At 51.8% G+C, this 27,242-nt stretch overlaps 2 protein-coding genes across 2 annotated transcripts; one reads left to right on the forward strand and one right to left on the reverse strand.

The window, feature by feature from the left end:
• Positions 1 to 1,276: 1,276 nt before the first annotated feature.
• On the reverse strand, positions 1,277 to 14,461 carry LOC141727717 (isocitrate dehydrogenase [NAD] subunit gamma, mitochondrial-like). Its single transcript, XM_074534000.1, has 10 exons — positions 14,307 to 14,461; positions 13,638 to 13,694; positions 13,304 to 13,315; positions 11,845 to 11,942; positions 10,026 to 10,138; positions 6,438 to 6,498; positions 4,566 to 5,238; positions 3,837 to 3,976; positions 2,241 to 2,344; positions 1,277 to 1,448 (listed from the first exon to the last, which is right to left on the reverse strand). Exons 1-10 carry the CDS (start codon positions 14,367 to 14,369, stop codon positions 1,417 to 1,419), a joined length of 1,353 nt encoding a protein of 450 aa, XP_074390101.1. The 5' UTR covers positions 14,370 to 14,461; the 3' UTR covers positions 1,277 to 1,416.
• A 499-nt stretch (positions 14,462 to 14,960) lies between these two features.
• LOC141727718 (translocon-associated protein subunit delta-like) lies at positions 14,961 to 26,085 on the forward strand. The gene is given in 7 exon segments (XM_074534001.1): positions 14,961 to 15,117; positions 17,800 to 17,918; positions 19,415 to 19,489; positions 21,402 to 21,491; positions 23,726 to 23,791; positions 25,923 to 25,974; positions 25,977 to 26,085. Coding segments are annotated over 7 exon segments (513 nt in total). The 5' UTR covers positions 14,961 to 15,056; the 3' UTR covers positions 26,027 to 26,085.
• The last annotated feature ends 1,157 nt before the right edge of the window (positions 26,086 to 27,242 follow it).

The raw sequence follows: 27,242 nt of genomic DNA on the forward strand, positions 1-27,242 counted from the left end.
GGCCCTCTGAGACCCCCCAGTAACCACCCAGTGCCCCCCCACAACGAGACCCCCCCCAGTGATCCCCCACCCAGTGCTCCCAGTTCCTCCCCCAGTGCTCCCCAAAGGACCCCCCAAACCCCCTCAGGAACCCCCATGTCCCCCCCAGACACCTCCGTGTCCCCCCCAGACCCACTGTTTTGGACACGGCGTAGTCGTGGCTGTAGTTGGCACCGAGTGCCCCCCACCAGGTGCTCCCAGTTCCTCCCAGTGCCCCCAAAGGACCCCTAAACACCCCCAGTGTCCCCCCCAGACCCCATTTTGGCCCCCAGACCCACGGTTTCGAACACGGCGTAGTCGTGGTAGCTGGCACTGAGTGCCCCCCACCAGTGCTCCAGTTCCTCCCAGTGCTCCCAGTGCCCCCCAAAGGACCCCCAAACCCCCTCAGAAACCCCCCATGTCCCCCCCCAGACCCCATTTTTTGCCCCCAGACCCCCCCCATTTTGCTCCCCAGACCCCAATTTTTGCCCCCAGACCCACGGTTTCGAACACGGCGTGGCCGTAATTGGCACTGGGTGTCCCCACCAGTGCTCCCAGTTCCACGCAGTGCCCCCAAAGGACCCCCAAAGCAGCGCCCCAGTGTCCCCCCATTTTCCCCCCCAGACCCCCCCATTTCCCCCCCAGACCCCATTTTGCCCCCAGACCCACGGGTTTCGAACACGGCGTAGTCGTGGCCGTAGTTGGCACAGAGTGCCCCCACCAGTGCTCCCAGTTCCTCCCAGTGCTCCCAGTGCCCCCCAAAGCCCCCCAGTGGTCCCCCCATTTTGCCCCCCAGACCCCCTTTTCGCCCCCAGACCCACGGTTTCAAACATGGCATAGTCGTGGCTGTAGTTGGCACTGAGTGCCCCCACCAGTGCTCCCAGTGCCCCCAAAGGACCCCCAAACCCCCTCAGGACCCCCCATGTCCCCCCCAGACCCCCCCATTTTGGCCCCCAGACCCCATTTTGGCCCCCAGACCCACGGTTTCAAACACGGCGTGGCCGTAGTTGGCACTGGGGTGCCCCCACCACAGCTCCCAGTGCCCCCAGTTCCTCCCCAGTGTCCCCAAAACCCCCTCAGGACCCCCCATGTCCCCTCCAGACCCCCATTTTGGCCCCCAGACCCATGGTTTTGAACACAGCGTGGCCGTAGTTGGCACTGGGTGTCCCCACCACAGCTCCCAGTGCTCCCAGTGCCCCCCCAAAGCCCCCCAGTGTCCCCCCATTTCCCCCTCAGGACCCCCCATTTTCCCCCCAGACCCCATTTTGCCCCCAGACCCACGGTTTCGAACACGGCGTAGTCGTGGCCGTAGTTGGCGCCGGGCACCAGCCCCGGCCCCCCCCACCAGGCCGGCGCAGACGTTGTTGACGATGTTCCCGTACAGGTTCGGCATCACCATCACGTCAAACTGCTGCGGCCCGCGACACCAGCTGGGCACGGGCACCGGGGTTACCGGGGGCGTTTTTTGGGGTTTTTTTTTGGGGGGGTTTTAGGGGGTTTTTTGGGGGTTTTTTTTGGTTTTTTTGGGGGTTTTTTTGGGGTTTTTTTGGGGGTTTTTTTGGGCTTTTTTGGGGGGTTTTGGGGCTTTTTTGGGGTTTTTTTTTTGGGTTTTTTGGGGTTTTTTTGGGTTTTTTGGGGGGGTTTTTAGGGGGGTTTTTTTGGAAGGTTTTTAGGGGGTTTTTGGGGTTTTTTTGGGGGGGTTTTTGGGGTTTTTTGGGGGTTTTTTTTGGGGTTTTTTGGGGGGTTTTTTTGGGGCTTATTTGTGGGGGTTTTTAGGGGTTTTTTTGGGGGGGTTTTTAGGGGTTTTTTTGGGGGGGGTTTTAGGGGGTTTTTTTGGAAGGTTTTTAGGGGGTTTTGGGGTTTTTTTTGTGGGGTTTTTAGGGGGTTTTAGGGGTTTCTTTTGGGTTTTTTTAGGGGGTTTTTGGAAGGTCTTTAGGGGGTTTTGGGGGGTTTTTTTTGGGGTTTTTAGGGGGTTTTTGGGGTTTTTTGGGTTTTTTTTGGGGTTTATTTGGGGGGGTTTTTAGGGGGCTTTGGGGTTTTTTTGGGGGGTTTTTAGGGTTTTTTTGGGGACGGTTTTGGGGTTTTTTTGGAAGGTTTTTAGGGGTTTTTTTGGGTTTTTTTGGGGGGGTTTTTTGGAAGGTTTTTAGGGGGGTTTTGGGGTTTTTTTGGGGGGGTTTTGGGGGTTTTTTTGGGGTTTTTTAGGGGGTTTTTGGGGGTCACACCTGCATGGTGGTGTTGTCCACGATCATGCTGCGGAAGGTGATCTCGGGGGTACTCGGCCGCCACTTCCTCACAGCACTGCAGGAACAGCCCGTCCCCCAATTTCCTGTGGGGACACAGGGGGGGGTGAGACCCCAAAAAATACAGGGAACCCTCCCAAAAAATCCGGGGTACCCTCCAAAAATCTGGGTACCCCCCAAAAAATCCGGGGTACCCCCCAAAAATCCGGGGTACCCCTGAGATCCCACTCAGCACTGCAGGAACAGCCCATTCCCCCGATTTCCTATAGGGTGGGGGGGGGTGAGACCCCCAAAAAATACAGGGGTACCCTCAAAAAAATCCGGGGTGCCCCCCAAAAATCCAGGGTACCCCAGAGATCCCACTTAGCATTGCAGACCCCAAAAATTAGAGGATAACCCCCCCCAAAAAATCCGGGATAGCCCCCAGATATCTCTGGGATCTCCCCAAAGTCCACTCAGCACTGCAGGAACAGCCCATTCCCCAATTTTCTGGGGGGGTAGGGGAGGGTGAGACCCCCCAAAAAATACAGGGGTATCCTCCAAAAAATACAGGGGTACTCTCCAAAAAATCCGGTGTACCCCAAAAAATCCGGGGTACCCCAAAAAAATCCGAGGTACCCCCCAAAAAATACAGGGGGTACCCTCCAAAAAATCCGGGGTACCCCCCAAAAATCCGGGGTACCCCTGAGATCCCACTCAGCACTGCAGGAACAGCCCATTCCCCGATTTTCTGGGGGGGGTAGGGGAGGGTGGAGACCCCCAAAAAATCCAGGGGGTACCCTCCCAAAACATCTGGGATCCCCCCAAACCTCCTCAGGACTCCACCAAACCCCGTCTGGACCCCCCCAAAACCCACAAAGGAGCCCCCAAATCCCCTCTGGGATCCCCCAAACCCCCCTTGGGACCCCCCAAACCCCCTTTAAGACACCCTAAACCCCTCTTAGGACCCCCCAAAATCCCCTCAAACTTCCCCCAAGGACACCCTCCAGACCCCCAAAGCACCCTTTAGGACCCCCCCAAATCCCCTCTGGGACCCCCCAAACCCCCTTTAGGACGCCGTAAACCCCCCCAGGACCCCCCAAACTCCCCCTGGGGACCCCCAGATTCCCCTCTGGGACCCCCCCAACCCCCTTTCGGACATCCCAAACCCCCCTTGGGAACCCCCAAATCCCCTCTGGGATCCCCCAAACTCCCTTTAGGACCCCCCAAACCCCCCTTGGGACCCCCCAAACCCCCTTTCACACACCCCCAAACCCCATCTGGAACCCCCTAAAACCCACAAAGGACCCCCTTGGGACCCCCCCAAACCCCTCTTGGGACCCCCCAAACCTCCCTTGGGACGCCCCAAACCCCCTTTAGGACCCCCAAAATCCCCTCTGGGACCCCCCAAACCCCCCTTGGGATCCCCCAAATCCCCTCAAACTCCCCCAAGGACACCCTCCAGACCCCCAAACCCCCCTTGGAACCCCCCACATCCCCTCTGGGACGCCCCAAACGCCCCCTGGGACCCCCCAAATCCCCTCTGGGGACCCCCCCAGACCCCCTTTAGGCCCCCCCAGTTCCCGTCTGTGCCCGCACATGATGTTGGCCTTGTGCACGGCGGTGACGCAGCGCCGCGCGGCGGCCCGCGCGGGGCCAGCCCGAAGGCGTAGTGGGCGATGCGGCGCGAGCGGGCCGGCGGTGATGATCTTCAGGCTCTCGACCACGCCCGCCACGCTCTGCGGGCACGGGGGACGGGGGGGCGTCACCAGGGGGTGTGGCAGGGGGGTGGGGCATCACCCAAGGGGCGGGGCATCAACAATGGGGCGTGGCAGGGGGTGGGGCATCAACAATGGGGTGTGGCAGGGGGTGGGGCATCGCTTCCAGGGTGTGGGCACAGGTGTGCCATGGGTGTAGTATCAGCCCCAGGGTGTGGCACCACCCCCAAGGTGTGACACAGGTGGGGCATCACCAACAGGGTGTGGCACGGGCAGGGCAGAGGTGTGGCATCACATCCAGGGTGTTTTCTGAGGGATTTTGGCTGTTTTTGGGATGATTTTGGGGTATTTTTGGGGTGATTTTGGGGGGTTTTTGGGGTATTTTGGGGGGTATTTTTGGGAGTATTTTTGGGGTGATTTTGGCTGTTTTTTGGGGTGATTTTGGGTGTTTTTTGGGGATATTTTTGGGGGTATTTTTTGGATATTTTTGGGGTGATTTTGGCCTGATTTTGGGGTGTTTTTGGGTATATTTTTGGGGGTATTTTTTTGGTATTTTGGGGGTGATTTTGGCTGTTTTTTGGGGTGATTTTGGGGTGTTTTTGGGGCACACCTCGTGCTCCAGGGACCTGTACTCCCCCTCGGTGTTCTCCCTCACAATCACGATTGTTTGGGTATATTTTTGGGGTGATTTTGGCTGCTTTTTGGGGTGATTTTGGCTGGTTTTTGGGGTGATTTTGGGGGTGTTTTGGGGGGTATTTTTGGGAGTATTTTTTGGGACATTTTGGGGGTAATTTTGGCTGGTTTTTGGGCTGATTTTGGGGGGGTTTTTAAGTGGGGGAGGAGGATATTTTTGCGGGTATTTTTTCGATATTTTTGCGGTGATTTTGGGATATTTTTGGGGTTTTTTGGGGTGATTTTGGGGTGTTTTTGGGGATATTTTTGGGGGTATTTTTTGGATATTTTGGCTGTTTTTTGGGGTGTTTTTGGGGATATTTTTGGGGGTATTTTTTTGATATTTTGGCTGTTTTTTGGGGTGTTTTTGGGGATATTTTTTGGATATTTTGGCTGTTTTTTGGGGTGTTTTTGGGTATATTTTTGGGGGTATTTTTTGGATATTTTTGAGATGTTTTTGGGGTGTTTTTGGGGCACACCTCGTGCTCCAGGAGCTGTACTCCCCCTCGGTGTTCTCCCTCACGATCAGGATGTCGATGTCCCGGTGCCGCGTCTCCACCCCGGGCAGGCTCTGGCAGTGAATGACGTTGGCGTAGAGATCCAGGCTGGTCCTGGCCGGGCCCCCCCAAAAATATGCAAATGAGCCTCAAAAATATGCAAATCGACCCCCGAATATTCATGCGAACCCGCTAGAGTGGAAATAAAACCCTAAAATGTGAAATGAAACCCCCAAAATATTGAAATACCCTAAAAATGTAAATCCGCCCCTAAAATGTTTAAATGAACCCACAAATTAACTGCTAAACATGCAAATTAACCCCCAAATCATGCAAATTAACCCCAAATAATGCAAATCACACCCAGACATGCAAATTGACCCAAAACATGCAAATGAACCCCTAAACATACAAATTAACCCCCAAATCCTGCAAATCACACCCAGGCATGCAAATGAACCCCCATATCATGCAAATCACACCCAGATATGCAAATTGACCCCCAAAACATGCAAATGAATCCCTTAATCATGCAAATCAGCTTCAAAACACACAAACTGACCCCAAAACGTGTAAATAAAACCCTAAAACGCGCAAAGAACCCCCAAATATACAAATCAGCAGTCCAATATGCAAATTAACCCCAAAACATGCAAACCAAACCCAAAACATGCAAATGAGCTCCTAAAACATGCAAATCAACTCCATGAATATGCAAATGAGCTGCCACACCATGCAAACGAACCACAACATGCAAACCGAACCCAGACTATGCAAATGAACCCCAAAACATGCAAATGAACTCCTAAAACATGCAAATCAACCCCATGGATATGCAAATGAGCTGCCAAACCACGCAAATAAACCACAACATGCAAACCAAACCCAAACTATGCAAATGAGCCCCAAATATGCAAATGAACTCCTAAAATATTCAAATCAACCCCATGGATATGCAAATGAGCTGCCAAACCACGCAAATGAACCACAACATGCAAACCGAACCCAAATTATGCAAATGAGCCCTAAAACATGCAAATGAACCCCAAAATGCAATTTAACCCCCAAGACTTGCAAATGAACCCCCAAGATATGCAAGGAACCCCCAAAACATGCAAATGAACCCCGAAACATGCAAATGAACCCCCAAAACCTGCAAATGAATCCCAAAATGCAATTTAACCCCCAAGACTTGCAAATGAACCCCCAAACCATGCAAATGAACCCCAAAATCAACCCACAAAACATGCAAATCAAGCCCCCAAATTATGCAAATGAGCCCCAAAATATGCAAATGAGCACCCAGCACTGACCTGATGAGGTTGTTGCGGGATTTGTGGCTGGGGGGGAGGTTGTGGTTGGTCTCGATGTTCCCTGGGGGGAAAAACGGGGTCAGAGCGGGGATTTGGGGAAATTTGGGAAATTTGGGGGTTTTGGGGGTTTAGAGAAGATTTTTGGGGGGTTTTGGGGGAGATTTTTGGAGGATTTGGGGGTTTTGGGGGAGATTTGGGGGAGATTTTGGGGGTTTAGAGGAGATTTTTGGGGATTTGGGGGAGATTTTTGGGGATTTGGGGAGAGATTTTGGGGGTTTTGGGGAGATTTTGGGGGTTTTTGGGGGAGATTTTTGGGGGAGATTTTTGGGGGATTTGGGAGAGATTTTGGGGGTTTAGAGGAGATTTTTGTGGGATTTGGGGGAGATTTTGGGGGATTTGGGGGAGATTTTGGGGGTTTGGGGGAGATTTTTGGGGGTTTTGGGGGAGATTTTGGAGGATTTGAGAGAGATTTTGTGGGGTTTAGAGGAGATTTTTGGAGGATTTGGGGGGAGATTTTTGGGGTTTGGGGGAGATTTTTGGGGGTTTGGGGGAGATTTTTGGGGGATTTGGGGGAGATTTTTGGGGGGTTTAGAGGAGATTTTGGGGGAGATTTTTGGGGGGTTTTGGGAGAGATTTTTGGGGGATTTGGGGGTTTTGGGGCAGATTTTTAGGGGTTTTGTGGGAGATTTTGGGGGTTTAGAGGAGATTTTGGAGGTTTAAAGGACGATTTTGGGGGGTTTGGGGAGAGATTTTGGGGGTTTAGGGGGATTTTTGGGGGATTTGGGGGAGATTTTTGGGGGAGATTTTGGGGGGAGTTGTTGGAGGATGTGGGGGAGATTGTTGGGAGAGATTTTTGGGGGATTTGGGGGAGATTTTGGGGATTTGGGGGAGATTTTTGGGGGAGATTTTTGGGGGGTTTTGGGGGAGATTTTGGGGGTTTTGGAGGAGATTTTGGGGGTTTGGGAGAGATTTTGGGGGTTTAGGGGAGATTTTTGGGGGTTTTGGGGGGATTTGGGGGTTTAGAGGGATTTTTGGGGGGTTTTTGGGGGTTTGGGGGAGATTTTGGGGGGGTGTGGGAGGTTGTGGGGTTTGGGGGGAGATTTTTGGGGGAGATTTTGGGGGTTTTGGGGGAGATTTTTGGGGGTTTAGAGGAGATTTTTGGGGGATTTGGAGCTGATTTCAGATCAGATTTGGGGATTTTGGGGCAGATTTAGGATCAGATTTGGGAGCAGATTTGGGATCAGGTTTGGGATTTAGGCTCTGGTCTGAGCTCAGATTTTGGGATTTAGGATCAGATTTAGGATCAGGTTTGGGATTTCAGATCAGACTCAGATTTGGGGTCAGATTTGGGGATTTAGGATCAGATGTGATGGATTTTGGTGTCAGGTTTGGGATCAGGTTTTTGGGACTCAGGACCAGATTTGGGCTCAGATTTAGGATCAGATCTGGGATCAGATTTTGGGATTTAGGCCCAGATTTGGGGATTTGGGCTCAGATTTTGGGGTTCAGGCTCAGATTTCGGGATTTAGGCCAGGTTTTGGGGTTCAGGTCAGGTTTTGGGGTTCAGGCCCAGATTTGGGCCCAGATTTTTGGGATTTAGGCCCAGATTAGGGCTCAGATTTTGGGATTTGGGCTCAGATTTTGAGGTTCAGGCCCAGATTTGGGCTCAGATTTTGGGGTCCAGGCTCAGGTTTTGGGGTTCAGGTCAGGTTTTGGGGTTCAGGTCAGGTTTTGGGGTTCAGGCCCCAGCTCTGGGATCCAGGCTCAGATTTTGGGATTCAGGCTCAGATTTTGGGATTTGGGCCCAGATTAAGGCTCAGATTTTGGGATTTGGGCTCAGATTTTGGGGTTTAGGCCCAGCTCTGGGTTTCAGGCTCAGATTTTGGGATTTTTCTCAGATTTTGAGATTCAGGCCCAGATTAGGGCTCAGATTTTGGAATTTGGGCTCAGATTTTGGGGTTCAGGCCCAGATTTTGGGATTCAGGCCCAGATTTTGGGGTTCAGGTCAGGTTTTGGGATTTGGGCTCAGATCTTGGGGTTCAGGCCCAGATTTGGGCTCAGATTTTGGGATTTCAGCTCAGATTTTGGGGTTCAGGCCCAGATTTTGGGATTTGGGCTCAGATTTTGGGACTTGGTCTCAGATTTTGGGATTCAGGCTCAGATTGGGGCTCAGATTTTGGGATTCAGGCTCAGATTTTGGGATTCAGGCCCAGATTAGGGCTCAGATTTTGGGGATTTCAGCTCAGATCTTGGGGTTCAGGCCCAGATTTTGGGATTTAGGCCCAGATTAGGGCTCAGATTTTGGGATTTAGGCATAGTTTAGGGCTTTAGGCTCAGATTTGGGCCCAGATTTTTGGGATTTGGGCTCAGATTTGGGGTTCAGGTCAGATTTTGGGGTTCAGGCCCAGGTTTTGGGGTTTCAGGCCCAGATTAGGGTTCAGGTTTTGGGGTTCAGGCCCAGATTTTGGGGTTCAGGGCAGGTTTTGGGGTTCAGGCCCAGATTTTGGGGTTCAGGTCAGATTTTGGGGTTCAGGTCAGGTTTTGGGGTCCAGGCCCAGATTTTGGGGTTCAGGCTCAGGTTTGGGCTCAGGTTTTGGGGTTCAGGCCCAGATTTTGGGATTTAGGCTTAGTTTAGGGCTTTAGGCCCAGATTTGGGCCCAGATTTTTGGGATTCAGGCCCAGATTTTGGGATTCAGGCTCAGATTTTGGGATTTGGGCTCAGATTTTGGGATTTAAGCTCAGATTTTGAAGTTCAGGCCCAGATTGAGGCCCAGGTTTTGGAGTTCAGGCCCAGATTTTGGGGTTCAGGTCAGGTTTTGGGGTTCAGGCTCAGATTTTGGGGTTCAGGCCCCGATTTTGAGGTTCAGGCTCAGATTTTGGGATTTGGGCTCAGATCTTGGGATTCAGGCTCAGATTTTGGGATTTAGGCCCAGATTTTGGGGTTCAGGTCAGGTTTTGGGATCCAGGCCCAGGTTTTGGGGTCCAGGTCAGGTTTTGGGGTTCAGGCCCAGATTTTGGGATTCAGGCCCAGGTTTTGGGGTTCAGGCCCAGGGTTTGGGGTCCAGGCTCAGATTTTGGGGTCCAGGCCCAGATTTTGGGGTTCAGGCTCAGGTTTGGGCTCAGGTTTTGGGGTTCAGGCCCAGATTTTGGGATTTAGGCTTAGTTTAGGGCTTTAGGCCCAGATTTGGGCCCAGATTTTTGGGATTCAGGCCCAGATTTTGGGATTCAGGCTCAGATTTTGGGATTTGGGCTCAGATTTTGGGATTTAAGCTCAGATTTTGAAGTTCAGGCCCAGATTGAGGCCCAGGTTTTGGAGTTCAGGCCCAGATTTTGGGGTTCAGGTCAGGTTTTGGGGTTCAGGTCAGGTTTTGGGGTTCAGGCTCAGATTTTGAGATTCAGGCCCAGATTAGGGCTCAGATTTTGGGGTTTAGGCCCAGCTCTGGGTTTCAGGCTCAGATTTTGGGATTTTTCTCAGATTTTGGGATTCAGGCCCAGATTAGGACTCAGATTTTGGGATTTGGGCTCAGATTTGGGCTCAGATTTTGTGGTTCAGGCTCAGGTTCTGGGGTTCAGGTCGGGTCCTGGCACCCTTGAGCGCGACGCCGTTGCGCCGGATGGCTGTGATCGCGTTCTGCACGTCGTCCTCGGGCGCCTCCGAGTTCACCCGAACCTCCTCGAAATCCACGGGGACGCAGGCGTGCCTGGGAGAGAGGGCAAAAATGGCAACAAAACGGCAAAAAAAAAATGGCAAAAAATGGCAAAAAATGGCAAAAAAATGCCACCAAAATGGCAAAAAAAAAAAAGAGGGAAAAAAATGGCACCAAAATGGCAAAAAAATGGCACCAAAATGGCAAGAAAATGGCAAAAAAAAATGGAATCAAAATGGCAAAAAATGGCAAAAAATGGCACCAAAATGGCAAAAAAATGGCACCAAAATGGCAAAAAAATGGCAAAAAAATGGCACCAAAATGGCAAAAAAATGGCAAAAGAATGGAATTAAAATGGCAAAAAAAATGGCACCAAAATGGCAAAAAATGGAATAAAAATGGCAAAAAAAGAGGCAAAAAATGGAATAAAAATGGCAAAAAATGGAACCAAAACAGCGAAAAAAAAAAGGCAAAAAAATGGAATCAAAATGGCAAAAAATGGCAAAAAAATGGCACCAAAATGGCAAAAAATGGAATAAAAATGGCAAAAAAAAGAGGCAAAAAATGGCACCAAAATGGCAAAAAAAGGGCAAAAAAATGGCACCAAAATGGCAAAAAAGGGCAAAAAATGGAATAAAAATGGCAAAAAATGGCACCAAAACGGCAAAAAAAGAGGCAAAAAATGGCACCAAAATGGCAAAAAAAGGCAAAGAAATGGAATCAAAATGGCAAAAAATGCAACCAAAATGGCAAAAAAAATGGCAAAAAAAGGGCAAAAAATGGAATAAAAATGGCAACAAAACGGCAAAAAAAAGGAAAAAAATGGCACCAAAATGGCAAAAAAAAGGCAAAAAATGGAATAAAAATGGCAAAAAATGGAACCAAAATGGCAAAAAAATGGAATCAAAATGGCAAAAAAATGACAACAAAATGGTGTCAAAATGCCATTCCAATGTCACCCAAATGTCACCCCAAATGTCATCAAATGTCACACAAATGTCACCCAAATGTCATCAAAAGTCACCCCAAAATGTCCCCCAATATCCCCCAAATGTCACCAAATGTCACCCCAAACAAACACCCAAATGTCACCCCAAAATCACCCCAAATGCTCCCAAAATATCCCCCAAATATCCCCCAAATGTCCCCTCAATGTCACCCCAATATCTCCCAAATATCCCCCAAATATCTCCCAATGTCACCAAGTGCCCAATTTTACTGATTCATTTGCATATGCAAATACTCTATTGCCTTTCCCCCCCTCTCATTTGCATATTTTAATATAAATTCCTCCATTTTGGGCTCCATTTCTGGGGCTCCATTTCCACTTTTGACCATCAACTCCCAATCCCACCGATTCATTCCCACTCTGTACGAACTTAATCACACTTCTAATTAACTCATTAACATTTCCCCGCCTCATTTGCATATTTTGGGGTTAATTCCTCCATTTTAGACTCAATTTCTAGGACTCCATTTCCACTTTTGGCCATCAACTCCCAATCCCACTGATTCATTTACATACTGTACATACATAATTACACTTTAAATTAATTAATTAACATTTCCCTGCTTCATTTGCATATTTTGGGGTCAATTCCTCCATTTTGGGCTCCATTTCTGGGGCTCCACTTCCACTTTTAGCCATCAACTCCCAATCCCACCGATTCATTCCCACCCTATACCAACTTAACCACACTCCTAATTAACTCATTAACATTTCCCTGCCTCATTTGCATATTAGGGGGCGTGGCCCGCACCTGAACACCTCCTTGACGTGCAGCATGAGCTCGGGGCCGATGCCATCGCCCGGAATCAGCGTCACCGTGTGCCGGCCCCCGTACTTGGCTGGGGGGGGGCTGAAAGGGGGGACCCCCAAAAATTTGGGGTCCCCTCAACCCCCCCAGACCCTCCCTGATGTCTCCCCCCCTTTTTCCCAATTTTTCCCCAAAAAATTGGGAAAATTTCAAGGTTTTGGGACCCCCACCAGTGATTTTGGGGTTCCCCCCCTTGGTTATTTTGGGCCCTTCTTCTGGTTTTGGGGTTCCCCCCTTATTTTTGGGACCCCTCCCCCCAATGATTTTTGGGGTCTCCCCTTTTGTTTCTTTTTGGGGCCCCCCCAATGATTTTTGGGGTCCCCTTCTTGTTTTGGGACCCCTCCCCCCGGGATTTTGGGGTTCCCTTATTTCTTTTTGGGGCCCCCCCCCCAGAGAAATTTGGGGCCTCCTTGGTGATTTTCGGGTTCCCCCCCTTGGTTATTTTGGGCCCTTCTACTGTTTTTGGGGTTCCCCCCTTATTTTTGGGAGCCTCCCCCCAATGATTTTTGGGGTCCCCTTCTTGATTTTGACCCCCCACCCCGTGATTTTGGGGTTCCCCTATTTCTTTTTGGGGACCTCCCCCCCGATTTTTGGGGTTCCCCCACTGATTTTTGGGACCCCCCCCCCAAAAAGAAATTTGGGGCCTCCTTGGTGATTTTGGGGTTCCCCCCATGGTTATTTTGGGCCCTTCTACTGTTTTTGGGGTCCCCTTCTTATTTTTGACCCCTCCCCAATGATTTTTGGGGTCTCCCCTTCTTGGTTCCCCCACTTCTTTTTGGGCCCCCCCGCACTGATTTTTGGGACCTCCCAAGCAGTTTTTGGGACCCCCCCCAAAAGAAATTTGGGGCCTCCTTGGTGATTTTGGGGTTCCCCCCCTTGGTTATTTTGGGCCCTTCTACTGTTTTTGGGGTGCCCTTCTTATTTTTGACCCCTCCCAATGATTTTTGGGGTCTCCCCTTTTGTTTCTTTTTGGGGGCCCCCCCCGTGATTTTTGGGGTGCCCTTCTTGGTTTTGATCCCCCCCCCAATGATTTTTGGGGTCTCCCCTTTTTTTTTGGGACCCCCCCATGACTTTGGGGTTCCCCAATTTCTTTTGGGACCCCCCCCAATGATTTCTGGGGACCCCCACAGTGAATTTTGGGGGACCCCCAAAGTAATTTTTGGACCCCCCTCCAATGATTTTTAGGGTCCCCCCAATATTTTTTTTGCCCCCTCCCCATTATTTTTGGGACCCCCCCCGTATTTCTAAGCCCCCCCCAGGATATTTTTGGGCTCGCCCAATGATTTTTGGGGTCCCCCAATAAATTTTGGGGTCCCTCAATGATTTTTGGGGTCCCCCCAATAAATTTTGGGGTCCCTCAATGATTTTTGGGGTCCCCCAAGGGATTTTTTGGGGTACTCACGATGCTGCGTTGCTGTTGGGGGGGGGAAGAAAATGGAACAATGAATGAGAAATTGGGGACCCCACCCCAAAAATTCCCAACACCCCAAAATTTGGGGGTTGGGTGGGGGATGGGATTTTTTGGGGGGGGTGTTGGGATTTTTTTAGGGGGATTTTGGGGGGAATTGGGGGGGTTTGGGGGGTGATGGGACTTTTTGGAGTTGGGATTTTTTGGGGGGATTTTGGAGGGGTGGGATTTGGGGCTGATGGGATTTTTTTGGGGGGGATTTTGGGTGGATTTTGGGGGGATGGGATTTTGGGGTGATGGGATTTTGGGGGGTGGGTGGGGCACTCACGGAGGGGAGGTGGAGCTGATCCACAGCGTGGGAAATCCTGGCCTGAGGAATCCAAACCTGGAACCCGAGGATTCCCAAAAATTGGGGTGAGGTGAGACCCCCCAAAAAAACCCCCAAAAGGGTTCAGAGCCCCCCGCCCCAAAACAGCACCAGAGAATCCCCCCCGCAATGGTTCAGGACAGCTTAAAAAACTCCTCATTAATTAAAAAAGTGTTAATTAAACTTCGCATGGGTGGTTTGGGGGTTCCTGGGGATTTTCCCGAGGGAATTCCCTGCCCGGGACCCCCCCAACCGCCCCCTCCCCCCCCGGACCGCCTTTGACCACGCCCGCCCCCCCTTTGACGACCCCACAATGGTTCCGCCCAAGACATCGCCCCTTTCAGAAATATCAGCCAATCACAACGTGGAGCGCTGCCCCTCCCACACACCCTGCGAGTTCCAGCCAATCAGCACTCGCGGAACAGCGCCACATCCCCACAGTAACCAATCAGAGCCCGGTCCGCCACTTCCACATCCCGCCCCTCCGGCGGCCGCCAGGCCCCCGCCGGCGCGCCAGCCAATCACACGCCGCCGGTGCAGCGGGCATCGAAGGGAACCGGCGGGAACGGGCGGGAACCGGCAGGGGCGGGGCCCGGTAGGCGGCGGATCGGGTTCTGATTGGTCACTCACCGCGCGCGGCCGCAGCGCCGCCCGCATCACCCTCCGCCGCGCCGCCGTCAACGCCGCCGCCATGATGCTCCCGCCGGCGCCACGAGTTCTCGCGAGATCTCGTCGCCGCCCACGCGAGGAGATAGGGCGATAAGCTCGAACTCTCGCGAGAGTTCCCGCCCCGCCCGCGGCACGCCCTCACGCCGTGGCAGCCATTTTGTGCCTGGGAGTGGCGCTGGCGTGAGGCGTCGCGGAGGGAGGCGAGAAAGGCGGGGCCGCCCACGCCGTTTTGTCCCGGAACGGCGACACCGAGCGTTGAGCCCTTTTCCCATCTGTGATCCTTTTCGAGGGCGAAACTAAAAAACTCTAATTGATAACGGGAGGGAAGAGCTGCGGCCACCGCCCCTCAGCCGTCGCTGTGGCAACGTCTAGAGTGCGCATGCGCCGGGGCGTGGTCGTGGCTCCGCCTTCCGTGCCACAGGCGGGGCGGCCGCCATTTTACCCACCTGTGCACCGCACTGCGCATGCGTTCTTCTTTAACCACGCCTGCAACGCGTCTTAGCCACTCCTCTGCTCCCTCTTGGCCCCGCCCCCACCTCCACCGCAGGCCACGTCTCGTGCGGGCAGAGCGGCGCGCTCGCTTCTCATTGGTCAGCGGGCGCGTGGATGCCCGCCCGCCGCGTTCTGATTGGTGAGCGTGCAGGCGCTGCTGGCGTTGATTGGTTGGTTCCCGCGGGGGCGGGGCCAGAGGGAGCGTGCGCGCGGCTGATCATGGCGGGTGCCGGTGCTCTCCCGCTGCTGCTGCTGCTGCTGGCGGCGGCCGGGGCTGCGGGTAGGGGGAAAACCGGGGTCCTGTGAGCGGGAACGGGAACCTGTGAGGGGAACCCGGGGGTTCTGAGGGCTCTGGAGGGTTCTGGGGGCTGTGAGGGACGAGGGCAAACCGCCACCTTGGGGTTCTGTGGGGATGTGGGCTCTGAGGGAATGGAGGGGAGCGAGGGTTCCATGAGGGAGGATCGGGGGTTCCATGAGGGGGAATCAGGGGCTCCGTGAGGGGAAGGAGCGGGCGTCCCGTGAGGGGATCGGGGCTTCCACGAGGGGATATTGGGGGTTCCATGACGGGACGGATCGAGGGTTCCATGAGGGGAAGGAGCGGGGATTCCATGAGGGGGAATCGGGCTTCATGAGGGGATATCAGGGATTCCATGAGGGGGGATCGGGGCTTCCATGGGGGGAAGAATCGGGAGTCCCGTGAGGGGATATTGGGGTTTCCATGAGGGGAAAGATCGGGGGTTCCGTGAGGCGGGATTGCGGGTTCCATGAGGGGAAATAGCGGGGGGCTCCATGAGGGGATCGAGGGTTCCATGAGAGGATATTGGCAGTTCCATGGGGGGATCAGGGGTTCCATGAGGGGAAGGATTGGGGGTTTCATGAGGGGAAGGAGTCGGGATTCCATGAAGGGGAATCGGGTGTGCCATGAGGGGAAGGAGCGGGAGTTCTGTGAGGGGATTGGGGGTTCCATGAGGGGATCGGGGGTTCCATGAGGCGGAACTGGGGGCTCCATTAGGGGAAGGAGTGGTGTCTTGTGAGAGGGAATCAAGTGTTCCTTGAGGGGATATTGGGGTTTCCATGAGGGGAAGGAGTGGGGGTTCCATAAGGGGATATCAGGCATTTCAGAGATGCCATGAGGGGGGATCGGGGTTTCCATGACGGGATATCGGGGGTTCCATGAGGGGGGATCGGGGTTTCCATGATGGGATATCGGGGGTTCCATGATGGGATATCGGTGGTTCCATGAGGGGAAGGAGCGGGCGTCCCGTGAGGGGATTGGGGGTTCCATGAGGGGATCGGGGGTTCCATGAGGCGGAACTGGGGGCTCCATTAGGGGAAGGAGTGGTGTCTTGTGAGAGGGAATCAAGTGTTCCTTGAGGGGATATTGGGGTTTCCATGAGGGGAAGGAGTGGGGGTTCCATAAGGGGATATCAGGCATTTCAGAGATGCCATGAGGGGGGATCGGGGTTTCCATGACGGGATATCGGGGGTTCCATGAGGGGGGATCGGGGTTTCCATGATGGGATATCGGGGGTTCCATGATGGGATATCGGTGGTTCCATGAGGGGAAGGAGCGGGCGTCCCGTGAGGGGATTGGGGGGTCCCATGAGGGGGGATCGGGGGCTCCATGAGGGGAAGGAGCGGGGATTCTCCATGAGATGATTGGAGGTTCCATGATGGGATATTGGGAGCTCCATGAGGGGACTGGGGACTCCACGAGGGGGGATCGGGTGTTCCGTGAGGGGAAGGAGCAGGGATTCCATGAGGGGGGACCGGAGCTCCATGAGGGGGAAGGATCGATGGTTCCATGAGGGGATTTGGGATCCCCTGAGCAGGGAGTGGGGTTCCCATGAGGGGGATCGGGGGCTCCATGGGGGGATCGGGGCTCCCATGAGGGGGATCGGGGGCTCCATGGGGGGATCGGGGGCTCCATGGGGGGATCGGGGTTCCCATGAGGGGCATCGAGGGTTCCATGAGGGGGATCAGGGGCTCCATGGGGGGATCGAGGGTCCCATGAGGGGGATCGGGGCTCCCATGAGGGGGATCGGGGGCTCCCATGAGGGGGATCGGGGGCTCCATGGGAGGATCGGGGGTCCCATGAGGGGGATCGGGGGCTCCATGGGGGCATCGGGGCTCCCATGAGGGGGATCGGGGGCTCCATGAGGGGGATCGGGGCTCCATGAGGGGGATCAGGGGCTCCATGGGGGGATCGGGGGCTCCATGGGGGGATCGGGGCTCCCATGAGGGGGATCGGGGTTTCCATGAGGGGGATCGGGGGCTCCATGGGGGGATCGGGGCTCCCATGAGGGGGATCGGGGCTCCCATGAGGGGGATCGGGGCTCCCATGAGGGGGATCGGGGGCTCCATGAGGGGGATCAGGGGCTCCCATGAGGGGGATCGGGGGCTCCCATGAGGGGGATCGGGGTTCCCATGAGGGAGATCGGGGGCTCCATGGGGGGATCGGGGGTCCCATGAGGGGGATCGAGGGTTCCATGAGGGGGATCGGGGGCTCCATGGAGGGGGATCAGGGGTTCCATGAGGGGGATCGGGGGCTCCATGGGGGATCGGGGGCTCCCATGAGGGGGATCGGGGGCTCCCATGAGGGGGATCGGGGGGCTCCATGGGGGGATCGGGGGCTCCATGGGGGATCGGGGGCTCCATGGGGGGATCGGGGGTCCCATGAGGGGTCCCATGGCCAGTGATGTCCCTGAGGGTCCCTCAGGAATGGAGGTCCCGGGCCTTTGGGGGTCTTTTGGTACCTCAGGTGCATTTGGGGAGGGGGATTTTGGCCGCTCAGGTGAGGGTGGGTTCCTGAGGAGGGGGGGGTTCAGGTCAGTGGGGTCCCTGGGGTGCTCCCTGGGGTGCCCTGGGGACAATTTTTGGGGTCTCGGGGTGGGTTTTAAAGGCGGTTTTGAGGCTCTGTGGGTTCTGAGGAGGGGGTCCCTCAGCCGAGCCCCCTCCCCAGGCGAGCCGTGCCCCGAGCCCACCATCGCCCCCTCCTATTACACCACCTCGGACGCCGTCATTGCCTCCGAGAGCGTCTTCGTGGTGGAGATTTCGCTGGTGTGCAAGAACGGAGCCCAGGTGAGACAGCGCCACCTTGCTGGGACACACACACTCACAAACACGGGATCAGGGTCCAAAAACAAAAAAAAATTTATTTTCCATGTTTTCCAGTTCATATCCTCTTAACATAGCATAATTTTAAGTCATTACTTACATCACAATAACTTTATTATATTTAGTTGGTGCACTTATTTGTTGTATAATACTAAATAGTGTTGTTCATGTTATGTTTATATAGCTATTATATTTAGTATAAGTGTATTATATTGTTTTATGTATTTATATATATAATATATATATTTCTCCAGTTTATATCCTCTTAACATAGCATAACTTTAAGTCATTACTTACCCCACAATAACTTTATTATATTTAGTTGGTGCACTTATTTATTTTATAATACTAAATAGTATTGTTCATGTTATGTTTTTATAGCTATTATATTTAGTAAAAATGTATTATATTATTATATGTATTTATATATATAATATACATATTATATGTATTTATATATATAATTATACTGTATTATAAATGTATTAAAATTGTATAAATATAAGTAATATTAGATTTATAGGTGAAAAAAATTAACATTAGTATAATAGACAAAAGCTTTACAAAAATTTAATGAGGCAGGTATTGACATCTATTTATGCATGTCATTTAGCTTATAAATTTTTTTATGTGTCTTTTTAAATTTTTTTCTATGCTGATGGCCTTGTATGGATATACTCAAAAATCATCCATTGTTATTTTTTCTATTAATTGAGATTTTACAGAAATTTAATGAGATACTTATATGCATCTACTTGTACATGTCGTTTAGTTTATAAAAATTTTTATGTACCTTTTCTCATTTGTTTTCCTGCTGATGGCCTTGTATAGATACGCTCAAAAATCATTAATTGTTTTTTTTTCTATTAATTTAGCTTTAAAAGTTTTACAGAAATTTAATGAGGCAGGTATAGATATTTATTTATACATGTCATTTAGCTTACAAAACTTTTTATTTTTTTTTATTTGTTTTCATGCTGATGGCTTTGTATAGATACACTCAAAAATCATTAATTGTTATTTTTTCTATTAACTCAGCTTTGAAAGTTTACAGAAATTTAACAAGGCACATATACACTTTTATTTTTATATGTGATTTACCTTATAAAAGTTTTTATGTATTTTTTCTAACTTGTTTTTATGCTGACAGCTCTGTCTGGATACCCTCAAAAATCATCAATTATATTTTCTATTAACTGAGCCCAGCTGTCAGACTTGTCTGCATTCCCCTTTTTTTATATTTGAGTCAGAAACTCAGATTTTTGCAGGTTTTGGTGCTAAAATCCAAGCAGACCAGGCAGACACGGAGCAGTAATTACAATTATTAACAAAATTACCAAATCAGGTTTTAACAAGGCTTTAAACCAGCTATTGAAAAACCCATCCAGTGATTTTTATCGAGCCTTGGGGGGGGTGTGAGGGACCCCCAGACCCCCCCTGAGCCCCCCCTGACCCCACAGAACGTGGCTCTGTACGCTGATGTCAACGGGAAACAATTCCCAGTGACCCGGGGGCAGGACGTGGGCAGGTACCAGGTGAGGCTGGGGGGGAATTGGGGGGCTCAGGGGGGTCTGGGGTACCTGGGGAGGGGTTTGGGGGGCTCAGAGGGGTCCCTGGGAGGGGTTTGAGAGGGGTTTTGGGGGGCTCAGGGGAATCTGGGGTGCCTGGGGGGGGTTTGAGAGGGGTTTTGGGGTCCCTGGGAGGGGTTTGGGGGACTCAGGGGGGTCCCTGGGAGGGGTTTTGGGGGGTTCAGGTGAGTCTGGGGTACCTGGGGAGGGATTTGGGGGGCTCAGAGGGGTCCCTGGGAGGGGTTTGAGAGGGGTTTTGGGGGGCTCAGGTGAGTCTGGGGTACCTGGGGAGGGGTTTGGGGGGCTCAGAGGGGTCCCTGGGAGGGGTTTGGGGGGCTCAAGGGGGTCCCTGGGAGGGATTTGGGGGGCTCAAGGGGGTCCCTGGGAGGGGTTTGGGGGGCTCAGAGGGGTCCCTGGGAGGGGTTTTGGGGGGTTCAGGTGAGTCTGGGGTACCTGGGAGGGGTTTGAGAGGGGTTTGGGGGGCTCAGGGGAGTCTGGGGTACCTGGGGAGGGATTTGGGGGGCTCAAGGGGGTCCCTGGGAGGGGTTTTGAGGGGTTTTGAGGGGTTCAGGTGAGTCTGGGGTACCCAGGAGGGGTTTGGGGGGCTCAAAGGGGTCCCTGGGAGGGGTCTTGGGGGGTTCACGTGAGTGGGGGGGGTATCTGGGAGGGAATTTGGGGGGGTTCACATGAGTGGGGGGGGTACCTGGGGAGGGGTTTTTTGGGGGGCTCAGGTGAGTCTGGGGGCTATTTAGGGTGACTCAGCTTAATTTGGGGGGGCTCAGGTGAATTTGGGGGTTATTTTGGGGGGGCTCAGGTGACTTTGGGGTTTGTTTTTGGGGGGCTCAGGTGACTTTGGGGTGACCGAGCAGCTCAGGGCGCTCTCAGCTGAGCTGGGGAGAGCTCTGGGGGTTGGGGCTGAATTTGGGGAGGGGTCAGGATGAATTTGGGGAGGGGTCAGGATGAATTTGGGGAGGTTCAGGATGAATTTGGGGAGGGGTCAGGATGAATTTGGGGAGGGGTCAGGATGAATTTGGGGAGGTTCAGGATGAATTTGGGGAGGGGTCAGGATGAATTTGGGGAGGGTCAGGATGAATTTGGTTCAGGATGAATTTGGTTCAGGATGAATTTGGGGAGGGGTCGGGATGAATTTGGGGAGGGGTCAGGATGAATTTGGTTCAGGATGAATTTGGGGAGGTTCAGGATGAATTTGGGGAGGGGTCAGGGATGGGGAAGTTCAGGATGAATTTGGGGAGGGGGTCAGGATGAATTTGGGGAGGTTCAGGATGAATTTGGGGAGGGTCAGGATGAATTTGGTTCAGGATGAATTTGGGGAAGTTCAGGATGAATTTGGGGAGGGGTCAGGATGAATTTGGTTCAGGATGAATTTGGGGAGGGGTCAGGATGAATTTGGGGAGGGGTCAGGATGAATTTGAATTTGGGGAGGGGTCAGGATGAATTTGGTTCAGGATGAATTTGGGGAAGTTCAGGATGAATTTGGGGAAGTTCAGGATGAATTTGGGGAGGGGTCAGGGATGGGGAAGTTCAGGATGAATTTGGGGAAGTTCAGGATGAATTTGGGGGGGTCAGGATGAATTTGGGGAGGGGTCAGGGATGGGGTGGTTCAGGATGAATTTGGGGAGGGGTCAGGATGAATTTGGTTCAGGATGAATTTGGGGAGGTTCAGGATGAATTTGGGGAAGTTCAGGATGAATTTGGGGAGGGGTCAGGATGAATTTGGTTCAGGATGAATTTGGGGAGGGGTCAGGATGAATTTGGGGGGGTCAGGATGAATTTGGGGATGTTCAGGATGAATTTGGGGAAGTTCAGGATGAATTTGGGGAGGGGTCCCCGCTCTCCCAGCCCCCCAATTCCCCCCCAGGTCTCCTGGAGCCTGGAGCATCGCCAGGCGCACTCGGGCACCTACGAGGTGAAATTCTTCGATGAGGAATCCTACAGTGCCCTGCGCAAGGTGGGGACCCCTCCCCAATTCTGGGGGGGCTCTGGGACCCCCCAAAATCCTCCCTGATTTATCCCCCATTGAAACTGAGCAGGAGTCAGACAGCACCCCCAATCTGAGCCCCAAAATTGAGGGAAAAACCCAAATTCAGGACCAAAATTGAGGGGAAAAACCCAAATTTAGCCCTGAAATTGAGGAAAAAATTGAGCCCTGAAATTGAGGAGAAATCCCCAAATTCAGCCCCAAAATTGAGGGAAAACCCCAAATTCAGTCCCAAATTCAGACCCAAAACTGAGGAGAAATCCCCAAAATTGAGGGGAAAACCCCAAATTTAGCCCCACAACTGAGGAAAAAATTGAGCCCTGAAATTGAGGAGAAATCCCCAAATTCAGCCCCAAAATTGAGAGGAAATCCCAAATTCAGCCCCAAAATTGAGGGGAGAACCACAAATTCAGCCCCCAAATTCAGCCCCAAAATTGAGGGAAAACCCAAATTTAGCCCCAAAATTGAGGAAAAAATTCAGCCCTAAAATTGAGGAGAAATCCCAAATTCAGCCCAAAATTGAGGGGAAATCCTCAAATTTGGCCCCAAAATTAAGAGGAAAAACCAAATTTAACCCCAAAATTGAGGAAAAAATTCAGCCCAAAATTGAGGGGAAACCCCAAATTCAGCCCCAAAATTGAGGGAAATCCTCAAATTTGGCCCCGAAATTGAGGAGAAATCCCCTACTTTAGCCCCGAAATTGAGGAAAAAATTCAGCCCAAAATCGAGGAGAAATCCCCAAATTTGACACCAAAATTGAGAGGAAAACCCCAAATTCAGCCCCCAAATTCAGCCCCAAAATTGAGGGAAAAATTCAGCCCCAAAATTGAGAAGAAATCCCCAAATTCGGCCCCAAAATTGAGGGGAAAACACAAATTTAGCCCCAAAATAGAGGAAAAAAATTCAGCCCCAAAACTGAGGAGGGAACCCCAAATTCAGCCCCAAAATTAAGAGGAAAAACCCAAATTTAACCCCAAAATTGAGGAAAAAATTCAGCCCCAAAATTGAGGAGAAATCCCCAAAATTGAGGGAAAAACCCCAAATTTAGCCCCAAAATTGAGGAAAAAATTGAGTCCTGAAATTGAGGAGGGAACCCCAAATTCAGCCCCAAAATTGGGGGCACAGCCAGCACCCCAAATAAGGGAGGAAACCCCAAATTGAACCCTAAAATGGAGAAGAGAACCCCAAATTCAGTCCCAAAAAGAAGAAGGGACCCCAAATTAAACCCCAAAAATGAGGGGTCCCCCCAAAATGAACCCCAAAAAGAAGAAGGGAACCCCAAATTGAGTCCCAAAAAGGAGAGGGACCCAATTTCAGCCCCCAAAAAAGGGGGGAACCCTAAAATTATCCTCAAAATTGAGCCCCAGAAAGAAAAAGGGACCCCAAAATGAACCCCAAAAAGAAGAAGGGAACCCCAAATTCAGCCCCAAAAAGGAGGAGGGAACCCCAAATTCAGCCCCAAAAAGGAGGAGGGAACCCCAAATTCAGCCCCAAAAAGGAGGAGGGGACCCCAAATTCAGTCCCAAAAGAAGAAGGGAACCCCAAATTGAACCCCAAAACTGAGGGGTCCTCCCAAAATGAACCCCAAAAAGAAGAAGGGAGCCCCAAATTCAGCCCCAAAAAGGAGGAGGGGACCCCAAGTTGAACCCCAAAAATCAGGGGACCCCCCAAATTTAGCCCCAAAAAGAACAAGAGACCCCATTTTGAGCCCCAAAGATGAGGGGTCCCCCCAAATTCAGCCCCAAAGAATGGGGGGAACCCAAAATTATCCTCAAAATTGAGCAGGGAACACCAATTGAGCCCCAAAAAGAAAAAGGGACCCCAAAATGAACCCCAAGAAAGATGGGAGTACCCCAATTTCAGCCCCAAAAAGAAGGGGAGAACCCCAAATTGAACCCCAAAAAGAAGAAGGGGACCCCAATTTCAGCCCCAGAAGGGAGGAGGACACCCCAAATTCAGCCCCAAAAAGGAGGAGGGACCCCAATTTCAGCCCTAAATTAAAGGGGAACCCCAATTTCAGCCCCAAAAAGAAGAAGGGAACCCCAAATTGAGCCCCAAAAAGAATAAAGGACCCAAATTAAACCCCAAAAATGAGGGGTCCCCCCAAATTCAGCCCCAAAAATGGGGGGGGACCCCAAATTCAGTTCAAAAAGAAGAAGAGACCCCAAACTGAACCCCAAACTGAGGGGTCCCCAACCCCGCAGGCGCAGCGGAACAACGAGGACGTGTCGCGGATCCGGCCGCTCTTCACCGTCAGCGTCGAGCACAGGGTGGGTTTGGGGGCCATTCTGGGGGGTCCCCCCCAAAATTTTGGGGGTTCCCTTACCCAGTTTGGGGGTGCTGGAAGGGCCCTGTGGGGTTTTGGGGGGGATTGGAGGGGATTTGGGGCTGTTGGTGGCTCTGAGAGGGGAATTTGGGGGGTCCCAGGGGTTTTTGGGGTGCCCAGGGAGATTTTGGGGTGCTCTGGGGGCTTTGGGGTTCTCTGGGTGGGATTTTGGGGTATCCTGGGTGGGATTTTGGGGCTCCCATGAAGGTTTTGGGGTGCCCATGAAGGTTTGGGGTGCCCTGGGTGGGATTTGGGGTGCCCAGGGAGGTTTTGGGGTGCCCATGGAGGTTTTGGGGTATCCTGGAGGTTTTGGGGCGCCCATGAAGGTTTTGGGGTATCCTGGGAGGTTTTGGGGCTCTGGGGGTGCCCAGGGAGGTTTTGGGGTGCTCTGGGGGATTTTGGGATGCCCAGAGGGGTTTTGGGGTGTCCAGGGGTTATTTTGGGTTCCCAGAGGGGTTTTGGGGGTGTCCTGGGGAGGTTTTGGGGTATCCTGGGGAGGTTTTGGAATATCCTGGAGTTTTTGGGGTGTCCTGGGGGGCTTTGGGTATCCTGGGGGTTTTTGGGGTGCTCTGGAGGTTTTGGGGTGCTCTGGGTGGGATTTTGTGGCTCCCAGGGGTGTTTTGGGGTATCCTGGGGGGGTTTTGGGGTGCCCAGGGAGATTTTGGGGTGCTCTGAGGGATTTTGGCATGCCCAGAGGGGTTTTTGGGGTGTCCTGGGGTGTTTTGGGGGGGTCTTGGGGTTTTGGGGTGCCCAGGGGTGTTTTGGGGTATCCTGGGGAGGTTTTGGGGGCTCTGGGGTGCTCTGGGTGGGATTTTGGGATACTCTGGGGTGTTTTGGGGTGCCCAGAGAGGTTTTGGGGGTGTCCTGGGAGGTTTTGGGGGGCTCTGGGGGGGTTTTGGGGGGCCCTGGGAGGTTTAGGGGGGCCCTGAGGGGTTTTGGGGTGTCTGGGAAGGTTCTGGGGTGCCCTGGGGGATTTTGGGGTGCCCTGGGAGGTTTTGGGGGATTTTGGGGTGCCCATGAATGTTTTGGGGGGCCCTGGGAGGTTTGGTGTATCCTGGGGGGTTTTGGGGTGCCCATGAAGGTTTTGGGGTGCTCTGGGTGTTTTGGGGTGCCCTGGGAGTGATCTGGGGGATTTGGGGTGCCCAGGGGTGTTTTGGGGTGCTCAGGGAGGTTTTGGGGTGCCCAGGGAGGTTGTGGGGTGCTCTGGGTGGGGTTTTGGAGTTGCCCATGGAGGTTTTAGGGTGCCCAGGAAGGTTTTGGGGTATCCTGGGAGGTTTTGGGGTGTCCATGAAGGTTTTGGGGTGCCCATGAAGGTTTTGGGGCCCTGGGTGGGATTTTGGGGCTCCCATGAAGGTTTTGGGGTGCCCATGGAGGTTTTGGGGTGCTCTGGATGGGATTTTGGGGCTCCCAGGGGTGTTTTGGGGTGCCCATGAAGCTTTTGGGGTGCCCATGAAGGTTTTGGGGTGCCCATGGATGTTTTGGGGTGCTCTGGGGGATTTTGGGGTGCCCATGAAGGTTTTGGGGTATCCTGGGGAGGTTTTGGGGGCTCTGGGGGTGCTCTGGGGATTTTGGGGTATCCTGGGGGGTTTTGGGGTGCCCAGGGAGGTTTTGGGGCTCCCAGGGGTGTTTTGGGGTGCCCAGGGAGGTTTTGGGGCTCCCATGGAGGTTTTGGGGTGCTCTGGATGGTGTTTTGGGGTGCCCATGAAGGTTTTGGGGTATCCTGGAGGTTTTGGGGCTCCCATGAAGGTTTTGGGGCTCCCATGAAGGTTTTGGGGTGCCCATGGATGTTTTGGGGGCCCTGGGTGGGATTTTGGGGTGCTCTGGGTATTTTGGGGTGCCCATGAAGGTTTTGGGGCTCCATGGAGGTTTTGGGGTGCTCTGGGTGGGATTTTGGGGCTCCATGAAGGTTTTGGGGCTCCCATGGAGGTTTTGGGGTGCTCTGGGTGGGATTTTGGGGCTCCCATGAAGGTTTTGGGGTGCCCATGAAGGTTTTGGGGTGCCCATGAAGGTTTTGGGGCTCCCATGGAGGTTTTGGGGTGCCCATTGAGGTTTTGGGGTCCCCCTTTTCCCCGCAGGGCGCCTGGAGCGGGCCCTGGGTCTCCACCGAGGTCGTGGCCGCGGCCGTGGGCTGCTGGTTTATTACCTGGCCTTCAGCACCAAGAGCAGCATCCAGGCCTGAAACCCCAGAAATCCCCAGAAATCACCCAAAAACAACAGCTCAATAAAAACAACCTGAAAAAATGGTCTGTAATCCAAAAAATCCCAAAAAATCTGCTTAAAAACTGCCCAAAAAACCCAAAAACCCCAAAAATCACCCCAAAAATCACCCTAAAAACAACCAGAAAAAATCCCAAAAATCTGCTTAAAAACTGCCCCAAAAACCCCAAAAATCACCCCAAAAACATCTCAATAAAAAACAACCAGAAAAAATCCAAAAATTGGCTTCAAAACTGCCCCAAACCCCAAAAATCACCCCAAAAACAACAGCTCAATAAAAACAACCAGAAAAAATGGTCTGTAATCCAAAAAATGCCAAAAATCTGCTTAAAAACTGCCCCAAGACCCCAAAAAATCCCAAAAATCACCCTAAAAATCACCCCGAAAACAACAGCTCAATAAAAACAACCTGAAAAAATGGTTCATACTCCAAAAAAATCCCAAAAATCTGCTTAAAAACTGCCCCAAAAAACCCCAAAAATCACCCCAAAAATCACCCTAAAAACATCTCAATAAAAACAACCAGAAAAAAACCCCAAAAATTGGCTTAAAAACTGCCCCAAACCCCAAAAATCACCCCAAAAACAACAGCTCAATAAAAACAACCAGAAAAAAAAATCAGCTTAAAAACTACTCCAAAGAAAACCCAAAAATCACCCTAAAAACAACCAGAAAAAAAACCAAAAATTGGCTTAAAAATTGCCTCAAACCCCCCAAAAAAACCCCAAAAATTCTCCTTTCCTACAGCAAAAACAACCCCAAAAACCCCGTTCCAAAATGGCCCCAAAATGTCAAAAAAAACCCCAAAAATCTCAATAAAAACAACCAAAAAACCCAAAATCTCAATAAAAACAACAAAAAAAACCAAAAATCACCATAAAAACAACCAGAAAAACCCCAAAAATCTCAATAAAAACAACAAAAAAACCTCAAAAATTGGCTTAAAAACAACCAAAAAAATCTCAATAAAAACAACCAAAAAAATCTCAATAAAACAACTAAAAAACCCCAAAAATCTCAATAAAACCAACCAAAAAAACCCCAAAAATCTCAATAAAAACAACCAAAAAAACCCCAAAAATGACCATAAAAACAACCCAAAATCTCAATAAAAACAACGAAAAAAAACCCAAAAATCTCAATAAAACAACCAAAAAAACCTCAACAATTGGCTTAAA

The sequence above is a fragment of the Zonotrichia albicollis genome, unplaced genomic scaffold (assembly GCF_047830755.1).
Source record: "Zonotrichia albicollis isolate bZonAlb1 unplaced genomic scaffold, bZonAlb1.hap1 Scaffold_221, whole genome shotgun sequence".
Taxonomy (NCBI): Eukaryota; Metazoa; Chordata; class Aves; order Passeriformes; family Passerellidae; genus Zonotrichia; species Zonotrichia albicollis.